The 20107-nt window shown below is 43.5% G+C and overlaps 1 protein-coding gene across 3 annotated transcripts in view; it reads left to right on the top strand.

The window, feature by feature from the left end:
- The window catches only part of LOC100471155 (T-cell surface glycoprotein CD1a), a 30186-nt gene extending 13736 nt beyond the window's left edge, over window positions 1–16450 (top strand). For 2 of the 3 annotated variants that reach the window (XM_034667335.1, XM_034667336.1), the window contains exon 6: window positions 15904–16410. In XM_034667335.1, the coding sequence (XP_034523226.1) occupies window positions 15904–15997 (94 nt within the window). In that variant the 3' untranslated portion in view covers window positions 15998–16410. Of the gene's footprint in view, window positions 1–12959; window positions 13151–13617; window positions 13885–14571; window positions 14851–15050; window positions 15330–15665; window positions 15757–15903 lie in introns of those variants that run through there. The other variant, XM_011217683.3, reaches the window with a different exon arrangement.
- Window positions 16451–20107: the final 3657 nt, after the last annotated feature.

The following is a 20107-nucleotide window of genomic DNA, read 5'->3' as shown; positions in this document are numbered from 1 at the left end:
TTTTTTTTTTTTTTGGTCTGACTTGGTCTGGAACTTAAACCTCAAATTTATCTCTGAATGGAATGAGGCCCCAGCACCTGCATGGAAGAACAAGTATGAGATGTCATTTCCTCCAGAGAACCCTCCCTGATTCACAAGTAGAAGCAGTCTCTGCCTGTTGAGAATTTCCACCACCTTTTCCTGAACTTTCGTAAATCTACACCTCACCTCCAACCACTTGTTACCCCCAGTTAGGACCCTTGTCCCTTCTAATTCTTAGGATTCTTGAAAACAAAGTCCATGTCTTTTTAATATTTGTAATCTTGGAAAGGTGTTTCACCTGTATGGGACATGTCCTCAATAAAAATCTGTGTTGAATATATGCCACATTTATAGATTTTTCTTCTTCTTTTTCCTCCTGACATGTTTGTAGTAGTTGAGATGGTTGATGGTCTTCTCGTTAAAAGTCTTATCACCTGGCTGAGGGAATTCACACTCCTCTGGATCTTTGCTGATGTCTCTGACCCTCTGAGGAGAAACACAGTTTTGCCTGTGACCGTTCCACTTATTTAACTGCAGACATCTGTAGAATTGGACCTGTTGCCTGATTCCTGGGGTTGATGGCAGGGGAATGAGATGCTCTCTCTTGTTCTGGGTGATAAGGTGTGGGTTATAAAGCCTGAAACAAGTACAACCCATTTTTCAGCACCAGAGAAGCTGCCTGAAGATGAAACATGTGTGCAACAAGGCAGAAAAATTGTGTAGAAGAAACTTGCCAGGAGGTTACATCTGAAGCCTTCTCACCACCAGAAAGTTAAAGGAAAGGACAGAAAAAGAAACAAGAGGGTCTGCAGGGAGGAGTTAACATGGTGGCGTAAGAGGAGGATCCCAAGCTTGCCTGGACCCTAAACACAGCTCGATAAATATCAAGGCATTCTGAGTACCCAAGAAATCAATTTGAGGACTGACAGAACAGACGGCACAGCTAGAGGCAGAGAAGAGGCCACGTCACGGAAGGTAGGAGGTGCAGAGACATGACTTGGGGGAGAAATGGATCATGAATGCTGTGGATGAGAGGGAGCCCTGATTTAAGACAGTAGAGAGAGGAGGGAGGGAGACAGGAAGAGAAAGAGAGAGAGAGAGAGAGAGAGAGAGAGAGAGAGAGAAGAGTGTGGAGGAGGTTACACAAGGAAAATTCTTCTCCAAAGCCAAATACCCCATTTCCCCTAAGCACCTCTCCTCCAGCAACCTCAGTTTGTTTCCTACAGTTAAGAGTATCTTATGGTTTGCCTCCCTCTCTGATTTTGTCTTATTTCATTTTTCCTCCCCTTCTCCTATGTTTTGTTTCTTAAATGCCACACCTGAGTGAAATCATATTTGTCTTTCTCTTATTTCACTTAGCATAATACCCTTTAGTTCCACCCACATCATTGCAAATGGCAAGATTTCATTCTCTTTGATGGCTGAGTGATAGTCAGCTGTATGTATGGACCACATCTTTATCCATTCGTCTGGTGAAAGGCATCTCAGCTCCTTCCACAGTTTGGCTATTGTGGACAATGCTGCTATGAACATTGGAGTGCATGTGCTCCTTCTTTTCACTACATCTGTATCCTTGGGGTAAATACCTAGTAGTGCAATTGCTGGGTCATAGGGTAACTCTATTCTTGACATCTTGAGGAACCTCCATACTGTTTTCCAGAGTGGCTCCACCAGCTTGTGTTCCCACCAACACTGTGAGAGTGTTCTCCTTTCTTCATACCGTCGCCAACATTTGTTGTTTCTTGCCATGCCAATTTTTGCCATTCTGACTGGTGTAAGGTGGTATCGCATTGTGGTTTTGATTTGTATTTCCCTGATGGCTAGTGGTGTTGAACATTTCTTCATGTGTCTGTGGCCATTTGTATGTCTTCTTTGGAGAATTGTCTGTTCATGTCTTCTGCCCATTTTTTAACTGGGTTATTAGCTTTTTGGGTGTTGAGTTTGGGAAGTTCTTTACAGATCTTGGATACCAGCCCTTTATATATAATGTCATTTGCAAATATCTTCTCCCATTCCGTGGGCTGCCTCTTAGTTTTGTTGATTGTTTCCTTTGCTGTGCAGAAGCTTTTTATCTTGATGAAGTCCCAAAATTCATTTTTGCTTTTGTTTCACTTGCCTTTGGAGACATGTCTTGAAAGAAGTTACTGTGGCTGATGTCAAAGAAGTTACTGCCTATGTTCTCTTCTAGGATATTGATGGATTCCTGTCTCACATTGAGGTCTTTCATCCATTCTGAGTTTATCTTTATGTATGGTCTAAGGGAATGGTCCAGTTTCATTCTTCTATGTGTAGCTGTCCAATTTTCCCAGCACCATTTATTGAAGAGACTGTCTTTTTTCCATTGGATATTTATTCTTGCTTTGTCAAAGATTATTTGATCATAGAATTGAGGGTCCATTTCTGGAGTCTCTATTCTGTTCCTTTGGTCTATGTGTCTGTTTTTGTGTCAGTACCATGGCCTCTTGGTGATCACAGCTTTGTACTACAGCTTGAAGGCAGGTAACATGATGCTCCAGCTTTGTTTTTCTCTTTCATCATTCCCATGGAGATTCGGGGTCTTTTCTGGTTCCATGCAAGTTTTAGGATTTTTTGTTCCACCTCTTTGAAAAATGCCAGTGGTATTTTAATAGGAATGGCATTGAAAGTGTAAATTGCTCTGGACAGGATAGACATTTTAACTGTGTTTATTCTTTCACTCCATGAGCATGGAATATTTTTCCAACTTTTTGTGTCTTCCTCAATTTCTTTCATGAGTGTTCTGTAGTTTCTAGAGTATAGATCCTTTACCTCTTTAGTTATGTTTATTCCTCGGTATCTTATGGTTTTTGTTGCTATTGTGAATGGAATTGACTCTAATTTCTCTTTCTACAGTTACATTGTTAGTGTATAGAAAAGCAACTAATTTCTGTGCATTGATTTTGTATTCTGCCACACTGCTGAATTGCGGTATGAGTTCTAGTAATTTGGGGGTGGAGTCTTTTGAGTTTTCCACATAAAGTATCATGTCCTCTGTGAGGAGGGCGAGTTTGACTTCTTCTTTGCCAATTTGGATGCCTTTTATTTCTTTTTGTTGTCTGATTGCTGAGGCTAGGACTTCTAGTAATATGTTGAACAATAGTGGCGAGAATGGGCATCACTGTTGTGTTCCTGATCTTAAGGGAAAGGCTCTCAGCTTTTCCCCATTGAGAATGATATCTGCTGTGGGCTTTTCATAGGTGGTTTTTATGATATTGAGGAATGTTCCTTCTATCCCTATACCCTGAAGAATTTTAATCAGGAATGGAGGAGATTGTATTTTGTCAAATTCTTTTTCTGCATCAATTGAGAGGATTATATGGTTCTTGTCTTTTCTTTTATTGATGTGCTCTACCACTTTGATTGATTAGTGAATGTTGAACCACCCTTGCATCCCAGGCGTAAAACCCACTTGGTTGTGAATAACCCTTTTAATGTACTGTTGGATCCTATTAGCTAGGATCTTATTATTTTCTCATCCATGTTCATCAGGGATATTGGTCTGTAATTCTCCTTTTTTGATGGAGTCTTTGCCTGGTTTTGGGATCAGGGTATTGCTGACCTCATAGAAGGAGTTTGGAAGTTTTCCTTCTGGTTTTATTATTTTTTTTATTTGTTTGTTTGTTTTGTTTTGTTTGGTTTGGAACAGCTTCAGTAGAATAGGTATGATTTCTTCTTTACATGTTTGTTAGAATTCCCCTGGGAAGCCATCTGGCCCTGGACTTTTGTTTTTTGGGAGGTTTTTGATTACTGCTTCAATTTCATTATTGGTTATTCATCTATTCAGATTGTCTATTTCTTCCTGTTTCAGTCTTGGTAGTTTGTAAGTTTCCAGGAAGGCGTCCAATTCTTCCAGTTTGCTTAATTTGTTGGCATATAGTTGCTGGTAATAATTTCTAATCATTGTTTCTATTTCCTTGGTGTTAGTCATGATCTCTCCCTTTCATTCATGGTTTTATTAATTTGGGTTCTTTCTCTTTTCTTTTGGATAAGTTTGGCCAGTGGTTTATCAATCTTATTAACTCTTTCAAAGAACCAGCTTCTAGATTTTTTTATCTGTTTTACTGTTTTTTTTCTGGTTTCTATTTCATTGACCTCTGCTCTAATCTTTATTATTTCTCCTCTCCTGCTGGGTTTAGGTTTTATTTGCTGTTCTTTCTCCAGCTCCTTTAGGTATAGGGTTAGCTTGTGCATTTGGGATTTTTCTAAATTTTTTTGAAAGAGGCTTGGATGGCTATGTATTTCCCCCTTAGGACCACCTTTGCAGTATCCCATGGGTTTTGGACCTATGCGTTTTCATTCTCACTGGTTTCCATGAACTGTTTAAGTTCTTCTTTAACTTCCTGGTTGACCCATTCATTCTTTAGCAGGATGCTCTTAAATTTCCAAGTGTTTGAATTCCTTCAAATTTTTTTCTTGTGATTGAATTCCAGTTTCAAGGCATTGTGGTCTGATATCATGCAGGGCATAATCTCAATCTTTTGTTATTGGCTGAGACCTGATTTGTGACCCAGTATGTGGTCTAATCTGGAGAAAGTTCCATGTGCATTTGAGAAGAATGAGTATTATGTTGTTTTAGGGTGGAATGCTCTGTATATACCTATGAAGTCCATCCGGTCCAATGTGTCATTCAAAGCTCTTGTTTCGGGGCGCCTGGGTGGCACAGTGGTTAAGCGTCTGCCTTCAGCTCAGGGCGTGATCCCGGCGTTATGGGATCGAGCCCCACATCAGGCTCCTCTGCTATGAGCCTGCTTCTTCCTCTCCCACTCCCCCTGCTTGTGTTCCCTCTCTCGCTAGCTGTCTCCATCTCTGTCAAATAAATAAATAAAATCTTTAAAAAAAAAAAAAGCTCTTGTTTCTTTCCTGATCTTCTGTTTAGATGATCTGTCTAGTGCTGAGAGTGGAGTGTTAAAATCTCCTACTATTAACATATTATTGTCGATCTGATTCTTTATTTTGCTTAACAGCTGGCTTATGTAGTTGGATGCTCCCATGTTGGGGACATAGATATTTACAATTGTTAGATTTTCTTGTTGCCTAGACCCTTTAAGAATGATATAGTGTCCCTCTGGATCTGTTTTTACAGTCTTTGGTTTAAATTATAATTTGTCCAATATAAGAATTGCTACCACAGCTTTCTCGAGGTCTGTTGGCATGAAAAATTGTTCTCCATCCTTCCACTTTCAGTCTGGAGGTGTCTTTAGGTTCAAAATGAGTCTCTTGTAGACAGCATATGGATGGGTCCTGTCTTCATATCCAATCTGCAACCCTGTGTCATTTCATGGGAGCACTTCAGTTGTTCAAGTTAAGGTTACTACTGAAAGTTATTTGTTTGTTGCCATCCTATTGTCTGTACAGTCCTGTTTCTATGTATTGTCTCTGTAAATTTCTGGTCCATATTACTCTTGGGGTCTTTCCTCTTTTATAGAATCCCCCTTAATATTTCTTGCAGGGCTGGCTTGGTGGTCACATATTCTTTCAGTTTCTCCCAGTCCTGGATGCTCTTTATCTCTCCATCCATTCTGAATGACAGCCTTGCTGGATAAAGTATTCTTTTTTTTTTTTTAAAGATTTTATTTATTTATTTGACAGAGATAGAGACAGCCAGTGAGAGAGGGAACACAAGCAGGGGGAGTGGGAGAGGAAGAAGCAGGCTCATAGTGGAGGAGCCTGATGTGGGGCTCGATCCCATAATGCTGGGATCACACCCTGAGCCGAAGGCAGACGCTTAACCGTTGTGCCACCCAGGCGCCCCATGGATAAAGTATTCTTGGCTGCTGCATGTTCTTCTCATTTAGCACCCTGAATATGTCTTGCCAGCCCTTTCTGGCTTGCCAGGTCTATCTGGACAGGTCTGACATACTCTGATGTTCCTCCCTCTGTACATAAGGAATCTCTTCCCCCTAACTGCCCTTAGGTTGGTTTCCTTGGTTCTAAGATTTGCGAGTTTTACTATTACATGCTGAGGCATTGGTCTGTTCTCCTTGATCTTGGGAGGAGTCCTCTCTGCCTCTAGGACACGAATGCTTATTTCTTTCCCCAGATTAGGGAATTCTCAGCTACAATTTGCTCAAATATATCTTCTAGTCCTCTCTCTCCACCTCCTCAGGGATCTCAATAATTCCGACAGTGGAATATTTCATGATGTCGTTGATTTCTTCAAGTCTATTCTCATGGATTTTAAACTGTTTTTCCCCCCAGGCCTCCTCCTGTTCCTTCCTCTCTATCAGTTTATACTCTAGATCACTAATTCGTTTTCTGCCTCATTTACCCTGGCTGTTAGAGTACCTAGTTTAGACTGCATCTCATTCATAGCATTAAGCTTGGCCTGATTAGCTCTCATTTCTACTCTTAGAGATTCTATGTTGCCATTAATGGTTTTCTCAAGCCTCTATTGTCCTCATAATTGTTTTTTTTTTTTTAAAGATTTTATTTATTTATTCGACAGAGACAGAGACAGCCAGCGAGAGAGGGAACACAAGCAGGGGGAGTGGGAGAGGAAGAAGCAGGCTCATAGCAGAGGAGCCTGATGTGGGGCTCGATCCCATAACGCCGGGATCACGCCCTGAGCTGAAGGCAGATGCTTAACCGCTGTGCCACCCAGGCGCCCCTGTCCTCATAATTGTTACCCTGAAGTTTATTTCCGACATCTTGTTTATATCCATATCTATTAGGTCTAAGGGAGAGGCCGTTGTCTCTGGTTCTTTTCTTTGTTGGGAGTTCCTCCTCCTATTCATTTTGTTGAGGGGCAGTTGAGGGAGTGTACAGAGTCCAAAATATCAACCAGAATCCAGGAAAGGTGCACCCTGGGAAAGTTCGGAGTGATCAGAAGCCACCACCAAAAAAAGTCCAGCCAAAATGAAACCCAAGAATGAGATTTATAAAGTTCAGAACAAGAATGGGGGGAGGGGGAAGGGGCTATAATCTCTCAATGTGGGTGAGGTAGGGTGTTTCAGGTCTTCCTGGGTGTAATTTGTTCTCTTTGTTAGAGAACCCTACTTCCCAGAGTTACAGGGAAATTAAAACTGGTACATATGTAAAGGTAGTATTGAATAGGGGAAAAAAGACTACATTGATGCTTATATCTGTATCTATCTATATAAAGAAAAAAATAAAGGCGTGAAAAGGTACAAGTTAAAAACTTACTATGGAATATGTTGTATTAAACCTCTAGTTGAAATAAGTATGTAAAAAGAAAAAAACAGAGAAGAAACACGAGGAAGAAATTTTTTTAAAAAGTTATATCTAAGAAATACATAGGCTGTGCAGCAACACCAGGAGCTCAATATACTATAGTCCCCTGGTTGGAGTTTTACAGTTTTATGGGGACCTTTGGGTTGTCATCCTCTTGTTCTTCCAGCTTGTTTTCTGGGAGAGGAGCCTGCCCGTTGTTTTTCAGGCAACCTTGCTTGGGCAGAGTTGCCCTGCCCCCTATCAAGGGGCTGGGCTCCGTGGAAAATGGTGTTTTGGACTTTTGTTCTCTGGCGGCTTTCATGCCTTTTCAGAGGGTCAGAGCAAAGGAAAATGTCCACTCCCAAGCCTCCGTCCCAGAGGAGAGAAGCCACAGTCTGCTCCTCTCTGAACCCTCCAGAACACAGTCTCCCCCTCTGTAAGTTCCCCCCCACAGGCGGTGCACGCCCCCAGTGACCCTCTCAGTAGTCATTGACCCAGCCTCCTGCTTGTCTCTGCCCCCTGTGCCTCCAAAACCAAGAGCGATCACAGTCTGGGTGGGTGCAGGCTGTGCTGTGGCAGCCGGCCCCCTGGGTCTATGCAAGTGGCTGCCCTGGTCCCTGCGTTTGCCCCTTAGGCTCCCAGATTCTGTTTGAGCAATGTCATCAGGCCCTTCCTGTCCCTCTGCCACCACTCTCCAAGCTATCACTGGTCCCCAGGTGCAGGATGCTTTTTCACTGTGGTATCATATTACTTCCTAGTGGCTAGCTTCTGGTGGTTCCCTCCCCATTCTGTTTACCCTCCGATATCTGTCCGTGCGATCACAACTCTGTCCTTCCTTCTCTCAACTGATGATCCTCTGCCCCTGAAGAGTTCCGGGCGGATAATCTTACATCTCAGGCTGATTTGTGGGTGTTCAGACTGGCTTGGTAGATATTCAGCTAAATTCAGGGGACCAGTTGAAACGGAGTCCCCCACTCCTCCGCCATCTTGCCTCTCCTCCAGGAGAGGACTTTAACACCCCAGTCACAGTAATGGACAGATCATCCAAGCAGAAGATCAACAAGGAAACAGGGGCTTTGAATGACACACTGGAACAGATAGATCTCACAAATGTGTTCAGAGCATTTCATCCTAAAGTCATAGAATACACATTCTTCTCGAGTGCACATGGAACATTCTCCAGAATAGATCACATACTGGGTCACAAATCAGGTCTCATCTGGTACCAAAAGATTGAGATTATACCATGCATATTTCAGACCACAGCGCTTTAAACTTGAACTCAATCACAAGAGAAAATTTGGATGGAACACAAATGCATGGAAGTTAAAGAACATCCTATGAAAGAATGAATAGGTCAACCAGGAAATTAAAAAAGAACTTAAAAAATACATAGAAACAAATGAAGATTGAAACATGATAGTTCAGAACTTTGGGAGGCAGCAAAGGTGGTCCTAAGAGGGAAGTAGAGAGCAATACAGGCCTTTCTCAAGAAATGAGAAAAGTCTCAAATATACAAGCTAACCTTACACCTAATGGAGCTGAAAAAAAAAAAAAAACCCAGCAAATAGAGCCTAAATTCAACAGGAGAAGAAAAATAAAAAAGATTAGAGCAGAAATTAATGATACAGAAGTCAAAATAACAGTAGCATAGATCAACCAAACTAGAAGCTTGTTCTTTCAAAGAATTAATAAGATCGATAAACCCCTAGCCAGATATATCAAAAAGAAAAGAGAAAGGACCCAGATAAATAAAATCATAAATGAAAGAGGAGTGATCATAACCAATGCTGAAAAATACAATTATAAAATAATATTATGATCAATTATGTGCCAACAAATTAGGCAATCTGGAAGAAATGGATGCATTCCTAGAAACATATAAACTATAAACACTAAAACAGGAAGAAATGGAAAACCTGAACACACCCATAACCAGCAAAGAAATTGAAACAGGAATCAAAAATTTCCCAACAAACAAGAGTCCAGGGCCAGATGGCCTCCCAGTGGAGTTCTACCAAACATTCAAAGAAGAAATAATACCTATTCTTCCGAAGCTGTTTCAAACAATAGAAATGGAAGGAAAACTTCCAAACTCATTCTATGAAGCCAGAATTACCTTGATCCCAAAACCTGGCAGAGACCCCACCAAAAAAGGAGAGAATTACAGACCAATATCCCTGATGAACATGGATGTGACTATTTTCAAAGAGATACTAGATAATAGGATCCAACAGTATATTAAACAGATTATTCATGACGACCAAGTGGGATTTATTCCTGGGCTGCAAGAGTGGTTCAACATCCACAAATTGATCAATGTGTTACACCACATTAATAAAAGAAAGAACAAGAACCATATGATCCTTTCAATGGATGCAGAAAAACATTTGAGAAAATACAGCACCCTTTCTTGATAAAAACTCTCTGCAGTGTAGGGATAGAGGGAACATACTTCAATATCATATATGAAATGATATTAAATACCATATATGAAAAACTAACAGCAAATATCATCCTCAACAGGGAAGAACTGAGAGATTTCCCCCTAAAGTCAGGAACATGACAGGCATGTCTACTCTTACCACTGCTGTTCAACATAGTACTGGAAGTCCTAGCTTCACCAATCAGACAACAAAAGGAAATAAAAAGCATCCAAATTGGCAAAGAAGTCAAACTCTCCCTCTTCACAGATGATATGATATGCTATGTTGAAAACCCAAAAGACTCCACTCAAAAATCGTTAGAACTCATACAGGAATTCAGCAAAGTGGCAGGATATAAAATCAGTGCACAGAAATCAGTTGCATTTCTATACACTAATGATAAGAGAGAATAAAGAGAAATCAAGGAATCAGTGCATTTACAATTCCATCAAAAACCATAAGATACCTAGGAATAAACCTAACCATAGGGGTAAAAGATTTGTACTCTGAAGACTATAGAACACTTAAGAAAGAAATTGAGGAAGACACAAAGAAATGAAAAAACATTACATTCTCATTGAATGGAAGAAAAAATATTGTGAAAACATCAAAGCTGCCCAGAGTAATCTACACTTTCAGTGCAATCCCTATTAAAATACCATCAACATTATTCACAGAGCTGCAACAAATAATCCTAAAATTTGTATGGAACCAGAAAAGACCCTGAATAACCAAAGGAATGTTGAAAAAGGAATCTAAAGCTGGTGGCATCATAATTCCAGACTTCAAGCTGTATTACAAAGCTATTAAGATGGTATGGTATGGGCACTAAAACAGACACAGAGATCAATAGAACAGAATAGACAACCCAGAAATTGACCCTCAACTCTATGGTCAACTGGTTTTCAACAAAGGAGGAAAGATTATCCAATGGTAAAAAGACAGTCTCTTCAGCAAATGGTGTTGGGAAAATTGGACAGCTACATGCAGAAGAATGAAACTGGACCATTTTCTCACAACATACACAAAAATAAACTCAAAATGTATGAAAGACCTAAATATGAGACAGGAATCCAGCAAAATTCTTTAGGAGAACACAGGCGGCACCGCTTTGACCTTGGCCGCAGCAACTGCTTGCTAGACATGTCTCCAAAGGCATGAGAAACAAAAGCAAAGATGAACTATAGGGACTTTCTCAAGATAAAAAGATTTTGCACAGCAAAGGAAAAAGTTAACAAAACTATTGGAGAATCTACTGAATGTGAGTAGATATTTCCTAATAACATACCTGATAAAGGGTTAGTATCAAAAATATATAAAGAACTTGGACAACTCAACACCAAAATACAAATAATCCAATTAAAAATGGGTAGAAGACATGAGTAGACATTTCTTTAAAGAAGACATCCGGATGGCCAACAGACACAGGAAAAAATGCTCAACATCACTCATCATCAGGGAAATGCAAATCCAAACCACAAAGAGATATCAGCTCACACCTGTCACATTGGCTAAATTCAAAAACACACAGGAAACAAGTGTTGTAGAGAAAGTGGCATAGAGGGAACTCTTGTACACTTGATGGGAATGCAAACTGGTGCAGCCATGATGGAAAGCAGTATGGAGGTTCCTCAAAAAATTAAAAACAGAATTATCCTATGACCCAATAATCCTACTACTGGATATTTACCCCCAAAAATGTGAAAACACTAAAATGAAAGGAAACATGCACCCCAATGTTTACTGCAGCATTATTTACGATACTCCATGTATGGAATCAACCCAAGTGCCAATAGAGAGAGGAATATGGAAAAAAAAAAGTGTGGTATGTACCCACAATGGAATATTACTCACATAATAATGGCTGAAATTCTACTATTTGCAACAACATGGATGGAGCTAGAGTATGATGGTAAGTGAAATAATCAGTCAGGGAAAGAAAAATACCATATGATTTCTTCATATGTGGAATTTGAGAAAAAAACCAAAATGAACAAAGAAAAAAAGTGACAAAGGTAAAAACAGAATCTTATCTATAAAGAACACACTGCTGGTTCCCAGAGGGGATGTGGGTGGGGGGATGGGGGAAACAGGTGAAGGGGATTAGCATTACAGTCATATTGATGAGCACTGAGTAATGTATAGGATTGTAGAGTCCTTATACTGTACCCCTGAAACTAATATAACACTGTATGTTAATGGTACTAGAACTTAAAATCAACCAACCAACAAAGAAAAAGTAACTCAGCACACCAGAATATATAGATCTTGGTTTATGTGTTTTTCTTCCCAAGTAGAATTAAATGCTCCTTGCATAAAGTGATGGCATTGTGAAAACTATTTTCATGAGTGTAGCAAGGTCCTTGGATCCAGGCAGATGCTAAGTGACTGTTTGGTGAGAGAGTATATATGAATGCAAGTCAGAATGAAGGAGTATTCTTCAGATGTTTCAATGTCCTGTGGTTTCTGTGATGGCTACTGGTTCCTCCCTAAGAATCATGGCGAACTAGTGGTTGCTGGTTCTGTTACACAGGCAATCATGGGGGAGTCTGGACAAGCAAATAGAGCAACGGTTAAAGAGACCAGTTGGCCCCAAATGGCACCTCAGGCCAGGTCAAGTACCGAAAACTTGCTTAATCCCTAACCTAACTACAGTTACCACTCCCCCAGAAATGTTCATCCATCAGTGAGAATTCTCTGGTCAGCACCAGTGAGGTTCCCTGTCACATGGGGCCTCTCCACCTGCAAGGAGGGGAGGTCATCTGCATGATAACACCCCTGCTCTCCTAATTAAGGGAAGGTGACCTTCCCTGAAACACTCCTATCTCTTCTGTCAACTTCCTTCCTATAAACTCTTCCCATTTATACATCTCTTCAGAGTTCCTCTATACCTGCCAGATGGGGTGCTGCCCCATTCTTGAATCACTTAATAAAAACAACTGGATATTCAAATATACCTGGTTGATTTTGTTTTTTAACACAAGCAGTGAGAAGTCAGATGTGAATGACTGGGGTGGGAGTGAGATGGGGAAGAAAATACATGGGGGGTGTCACAAGGGCAGGAAGGACCGAGTGACAGCAGGTTCCAGTGCTGGGTGCAGGGACCTGTGTGTTCTCATGTGTTACTATCCAGAGAAGGAAAGGCCTGAGAGGCAGGGTGACTTTTCTATGCCACACAGGATTTGTTCTGAATTAGGGGACAAGGAGCAGGATGGAAGCTGGTGACAAGGAGAAGCTGGAAACAAGAAAGGAGAGTCAGACCAAGAGGGGAAGTGAGAGTCTGAGTAGGTGTCCAGGGTTGAGGGAGGAGCACATTTGCATTGTCGCAGAGAATCAGGAAAGGCTGGTGTGTTGAGAAGAAAGTCAGAGGAGAGGTGCTGTGTGTGGGTAGGTTTGTTAAAACAACCGTCAAAGGCTGACTTTGTCAGAGAAAGAGAGAACATCTGCAGATACGATGCTGTTCCTGCAACTTGTGTTGTTCGCAGTTCTCCTCCCAGGTGGTGACAGTGAAGATGGTGAGATCTCTGGCCCCGCCCTGTGGGTGCACATGTGAGTGTGCATGTGTGTGTTTGTGCCAGTCTTTGTGTGTGATGTGTAAACATGTGCTTGTGTGTGTTTCAACATGTGTGTGTGTAAGTGTGTATGTAGGTGCCTGTGTACATCTTGGTGTGTGTATGTGTGTGTACATGTGTGGGTATGTGCCTGTATTTCCCTGTTTGTATATGTGTGTATGTGTGTGCATGTGTGCATCTCTCTGTGTGGTTGTGTGTGTAACATGTGTATTTTTGTCTCTGTGTATGTGTTCATGATGTGGGTTCCTCAGCACATACATGGGGACAAGGGTTCTGGGGCAGCACATATCTCCTGAGATAACTATGGCTTCCCTGTCCTCCAGATTTTAGTTCCCAACCCTGGCACCTTCTTCTCTATTCTGTCTTCTTCCCAATGCCCTCCTCTTCCTCAATCTGTTCTTTGCCCACAGCTCTCCAGGAGCCTACCTTTTTCCAAATTATCCTGACCTCATCCTTTTACAACCATTCCTGGACACAAAATCAAGGCTCAGCTTGGCTGGATGAGCTGCAGACTCATGGCTGGGACAGCAAGACTGGCGCTTTCATTTTCCTGTGGCCTTGGTCCAAGGGCAACTTCAGTAAGGAGACACTCGTGGAACTAGAAAGGATATTCTATACATATTCCATTAGGCTTCTTCAGATCTTTCATAACCATGTCAGACAATGGCAGCTTGAATGTGAGTTCACTTCCCTCCAGGGTGGGTTGGAGGTGGCTGGTGTGTGTGTGTCTTCTTGAGTTCCTTCTTCCCCTAGGAAAGAACCTCCACTGGCTTTTGAACCTCACATCTCCCCATCATAAATCTGAATCACACTCATCTATGCGGAGGGTAGAAGCCAGACCCCGATTCTTGAAAAGCTTCCTGTCCTCTGCTACTACCTACTCCTCTCATTGACCACAGGATGTGGTCTCCTGTCCCCAATTGGTGTCTTCTGACATCATTCCTTTCCCTGGCCTGCAACCAGAAACCCTCTGTTCCCTCACTCTGTGATGACTCCTTGAACTGTACTTTTCTTCCCATTCAATCCCATTAGTGAACTCCATCTATGTGTTCCCTGTACCCACTGCACCCCTTCAACCTAGATTGTTTTTACCCCAGCTCTCCCACTGAGACCTTCCCTATCCTCTGCCCACACCCTTCATCTCTCTCCTCCAACATTTGTTCCTTCCTCTATCATTCACCTCTTCCTCTGCCTCCATCCACCACCACTTCCCCTTTGGGTGAACCTGCCGTCAAACCAAACTGTGCTCCGTTCCCTCCAATCCCCTGACCTTCTCCCTCTGCTTCTAACATCATGGCTTCCACTCATGTCATTTCATCTCTTTCCCTCCCCCTGTCCTCTAACTCATAGTCTCTCTACCCCAGATCCTTTCCAGGTACAGGTCGCAGGAGGCTGTGATTTCCACTTTGGAGAAGTATCAGTACGCTTTGCGCAGATTGCTTATCAAGGATCAGATCTCATTAATTTCCAGAACACATCATGGTTGGCATCTCCAAAAGGAGGAAGTAGGGCTCAGCAGGTCGGCGCACTATTCAATCAGTATCATGTTTTCAATGAAATACTATACAAGATCCTCAGTGACACCTGCCCTCAGTTCCTGTTGGGTCTTCTTGATGCAGGGAAGGCATATCTCCAGCGACAAGGTCAGTCCTGGTCTCTCCCTCCAATAATTCTCTATTCTGCACTCATAAATTTGTACCCTTCCCTCAAATTCAGGATAAGAAGGAGCCAAGAGGGAGAGGGGATGATGATGACAGGTTTCTAGAGGTGGAAAGCTGTGTCTATCTAAAGTGATGTGAAGGCCTACGCTCTCAGTCTGTGAATACCTGTCCTGTGTCTGCAGTGAGGCCAGAGGCCTGGCTGTCCGCTCACCCCAGTCCGGGTCCCAGCCATCTGCTGCTGGTGTGCCACGTCTCCGGCTTCTACCCCAAGCCCGTGTGGGTGATGTGGATGCGGGGCGAGCAGAAGCAGCGGGGCACCCAGGGAGGCGACGTCCTGCCCCATGCTGATGGGACGTGGTATCTTCAGATGTCCTTGGATGTGAAAGCCACGGAGGCAGCTGGCCTGTCCTGCCGAGTGAGACACAGCAGTCTAGGAGGCCAGGACATGGTCCTCTACTGGGGTGAGAAAAAGCTGGAACCTGGTAGGGAAAGGGGTGAGCGGTGTTCCAGCAGAGCAGGAGAGCCAGATGAAAAACTGGGGATTGTAGGAAATCCAGACCACAAAGGACTAAAATACTCAGTAATCCAAGAAATGGAAGAGCTGAGGGTGAGTGTCCTGTAGATGTGGGAGGATGCAGAGGGTTGGGTGAAGGTCCATCTCTAAGGCGGGATGGGAGAAGAGAGAGGAGGAAGGGCAGTTGGTGATGCAGAGGGTGACAAGAGCAAAGAGGACTAGGGAGATGCAGTTCAACCCGGGGTGGATGGGAAATGACATCCTCTGTGCACTAAACCCACAGAGCAGCCCCACTCCAGGGGCTTGGTCTTCCTGGTGGTGATAGTGTCCCTGGTGCTTGTGGCAGGTCTGGTGCTGTGGCTCTGGAGGTGCTGGTAAGTCTCTGGAGCCACCTTCCTGCTCTTTCCCATGTGTCTCCCCACCTTTCAGTCTGTCTTCAGCCCTCCTGCTCCTAGTTCTCTTCCCCTCTGCTGTCCTCACTTCCATCTGCTGCAGACTGACTTCTCCTCTGTTCTTCCCAGGAAAACACACTGGAGATGTCCATGCACTGACCTCCGTTCTGGGCGAGATCCCAGCATCCCAGGCTCCAGTACTTACCTAAACCCAGCTCAGTAGTAACGTCCTTGCAACTCTCTGTGTGCAATTTTGTCCTTCAGTTCTGCTTAACGATCAGTTGTCAATATAAGCTCAGTGTAATTTAGGGCGATTTGTTGTTCTGACTTGGTTCTCGAGCTTAAGTCTCAAAATTAAACTCAGTGTAAAATGAAGTCCCAGCACTCCATGGGTCACAGGCATCAGAAGTCACTTCCTCTGGTGAGTCCTCCCTGATTCACAAGTAGAAGTAGTGTCTGCCTGGTGAGAATTTTCACCACCTTTTGCTGAGCTTTTGTAAATCTACACTTCACCTCCCACCCCTTGTTTCTCACCCCCACTTAGGTCCCTTTTCTTTTCTTGAGTACAATGTCCATGTCTTTTTAATATTTGTAATCTTGGCAAGGAATCTCACCTGCATGGGACATGTCCTCAATAAAAATCTGTGTTGAATATATGCCACATTTATAGCTTTTTGTTCTTTTACTTCCTGACATGTTGGTAGTAGTTGAGATGGTTGATGGTCTTCTCGTTAAAAGTCTTATCACCTGGCTGAGGGAATTCACACTCCTCTGGATCTTTGCTGATGTCTCTGACCCTCTGAGGAGAAACACAGTTTTGCCTGTGACCGTTCCACTTATTTAACTGCAGACATCTGTAGGATTGGACCTGTTGCCTGATTCCTGGGGTTGATGGCAGGGGAATGAGATGCTCTCTCTTGTTCTGGATGGTAAGGTGTGGGTTATAAAGCCTGAAACAAGTACAACCCATTTTCAGCACCGGAGAAGCTGCCTGAAGATCAAATATGTGTGCAACAAGGCAGAGAAATTGTGTAGAAGAAACTTGCCAGGAGGGTACATCTGAAGCCTTCTCACCACCAGAAAGTTAAAGGAAAGGACAGAAAAAGAAACAAGAGGGTCTGCAGGGAGGAGTTAACATGGTGGCGTAAGAGGAGGATCCCAAGCTTGCCTGGACCCTAAACACAGCTCGATAAATATCAAGTCATTCTGAGTACCCAAGAAATCGATTTGAGGACTGACAGAACAGATGGCACAGCTAGAGGCAGAGAAGAGGCCACGTCACGGAAGTTAGAAGGTGCAGAGACATGACTTGGGGGGACAAATGGATCATGAATGATGTGGACGAGAGGGAGCCCTGGTAGAGGAGAGAAAGACAGAGAGAGAGAGAGAGAGAGAGAGAGAGAGAGAGAGAGAGACGTGTGGAGGGGATTACACAAAGAAAACACTTGCGCAAAGCCAATGACTGAGAACTCAAGAGGGGCTGATTTTTGTGTTTTTGCAATCAGTGGGTCTCAACGACTGGAATTTTAGAGGTCTGTACCTTGGCCGATGTGGAGGCCAGTGGACACTGCAGTGCTCCTGTGGAGGAGGACAGAAGTCCAGGGACAGACAGTGTTCTGGTGTTTCTAATAAAAGGGTTTGGTATTTTGTAAATCTGGTCTAGGAGACCCAAAGAAATGCCCTAGAATTTAGGGTGTCCAATACCATTTGGGGTATATAAACAGTTATGCCTTGTCCCAAGGTTAATTTAGGGGCCTCTTCTATCAGTAGGGCCATGGATACCAGTCCTCAGAGGCAGGGAGGCCATCCCTGTGCCACAGGACCTAGATTCTTAGACAGGTATGTGAACGAGAGTTGGGAAGGTCCCAGCATTTGGATCAAGACTCCAAAAGCCACTCCCCTTCTTTCATGCACATATAAGGAAAAGTGCTTCTGGAGGTCTGGCAGGGCCATTGCTGGGGCCCTTGCAAGTTTGTGTTGGTGGCCCCCAGAAGGTTTTGTCATTGCAGGGTCCCACTCCAGAGACTCCTCCTCAGGTCCCTTCAGGGCTTCACAAAGAAGCATTGTTATTAATCCAAACTGGAGTATCCATATTCGACAAAACACCTCCATACCAAAGGGAATGAAACCGTTGTTTTGTAGAGGGAGTTTTCATGTTAAAATGAGACCTTTATGGTGGTTAGAGAGGCTCTTAGTCCCCAGAATTAATATTAATCCTAGGAATCGAACCTTCTGAGAGGAAATTTGGGTTTTTGAAGGGGAGAACTTATAGCCCCAGGAGGCCAATCTCCAAAGCCCCAAGATGGTATTTGTGTCTGAGGTGTTCTCCCTGAGGCTGCAGATAAGTAAATCATCAGCATATTGAAGTAAGACACTGACCCTGAAGAGCTGAGGGGTGGAGAAGTCCTTGGCTAAGGCCTGTCCAAAGGAATGTGGACTGTCCCTAGGGCCCTGAGGGAGGACAGTCCAAGTTAGCTGTTGAGTAACCTCGGTGGAGGGGTTTTGCCACTCCAAGGCAGAGAAGAACTGGGAACCCAGGGCCCTGGGATGCAGAAGAAAGCATCTTTTATTTATTTATTTATTTATTTGTTTGTTTGTTTATTTATTTATTTATTAAAAAGATTTTATTTATTTATTCTGCAGAGATAGAGACAGCCAGCGAGAGAGGGAACACAAGCAGGGGGAGTGGGAGAGGAAGAAGCAGGCTCATAGCGGAGGAGCCTGATGTGGGGCTCGATCCCAGAATGCTGGGATGACGCCCTGAGCTGAAGGCAGCCGCTTAACCGCTGTGCCACCTAGGCACCCCAGAAGAAAGCAACTTTTAGATCTAGCACTGTGTCTGACGGGATCTGTCTTAGGAGGCCATAATGGTTAGGTGAATAGAAATGACAGCCTTGTTGATAGCGCTTAGGGTCCTGTACTGTATTATATGAGCCATTGGACTTTTTATTGCCAAGATGGGGTATTACAAAGCAAATTGCAGGGGTACAAAAGTCCTGTCACTAAGGATTTTTGTAGGTGGCTGTAGTCCATGTCTGGCCTCTGGACATAAGTGTACTGGCATTTTCCAGGGAAGAAATGAGGATCTTTAAGGTGTATCCTTACAAGGGTTACTGAAAGAAAGTGCCCTGGAATGGAGGTGTCCCATACCTGAGGGGCACCTATTGAAATATAGAGATCTTGCTGTTTGAAGGGGCAGAGGGCTCAGAGGACAACCATGTCAGTGAGGGCGGGGGGGGGGAGGGCAAAGATTAGTTTGTACCTTGGTCATTATATCCTTCCCAGAAATGGAAGGGGGCAATTGGGTAAAACAGGAGAGAAGTGGTTAAATGTATTGTAACCCAAAGAACAAATTAAAGAGGGACTGAAAGGCCCTCTCTTTGGGTGCCTGTCTACGTGGGTGAGGAGAGTCAAGGACTGAAATGTGACTCCTGAGTGTTTTATAAGGGTAGAAAAAGACTCCCATATCTATTAGGAATTCCATTTGTCTCCTGTCACATCCAGGGTTACCCAAGGCTCTACCATAGTGATGGAGAACACGGGAGCCTACACAGCCTCTGGGCCCCTTCCGTCAAAGGAGAGGAGATCATCCTCCCCTGCTCTGTTGGGCTCCTCATAATCGAGTTACAGAGTTAAGGGCACCTGCAGGTTGTCCAGAGTGGCCTTGGTGCGAGGCTGTTGATTACCTGAGATGGCCTGGGCTTGAGCTTTGGGGCCTGGGATGACCCTCCTGCTTGTGGGAAGGAGGACAGTCCCATTTCCCGTGCCCTGGTTGTTGGTTCACCACAGGCCCTGATGGAGGATGCCCTTGACATTCCTGGACCAGATGCCCTGGTTGGCAGCAAGAGACACAGGCTTGGGGTGCTCACTGGCTACAGACGCCTCCAACAGCACACCTGTGCAATTCCTGCTAACGCCGTGCCTCCAATCCTAGTTCTCTTTGTCAGACGTCTCCTTGCCACATGCTCTCGGTGGAAGTATATTCAAAGCAGTGCCACACGCCTGGCAATTCACATGCAGTCCTGACATGGGCCATACAACTCCAACATGAGTCCTGCGCTGGGGAGAAAGAAAGGTAACTGCACAGAAATGGTGACTGAGGCCCCAGAGCCTCTTCTTTGTAAGACCACTTCTTTCAAGAACAGGAGATGTACCTAGTATTCCTAACACAGAGAAACAGACACGGGGATTTAGACAAAATGACGAAACAAAGGAATACGTTTAAGCGAAAGAACAGGACAAAATCACAGCAAGAGTACTAAGAGAAGAGGAGATAAGTAATATGCCAGATAGAGAATTTAAAGTAATGGTCATAAAGATACTCACTAGCCTT

The sequence above is a fragment of the Ailuropoda melanoleuca genome, chromosome 8 (genome assembly GCF_002007445.2).
Source record: "Ailuropoda melanoleuca isolate Jingjing chromosome 8, ASM200744v2, whole genome shotgun sequence".
NCBI classification, from domain to species: Eukaryota; Metazoa; Chordata; class Mammalia; order Carnivora; family Ursidae; genus Ailuropoda; species Ailuropoda melanoleuca.
The sequence above is the reverse complement of the archived record's forward strand: the minus strand, read 5'-3'. Positions and strand labels throughout refer to the sequence as shown.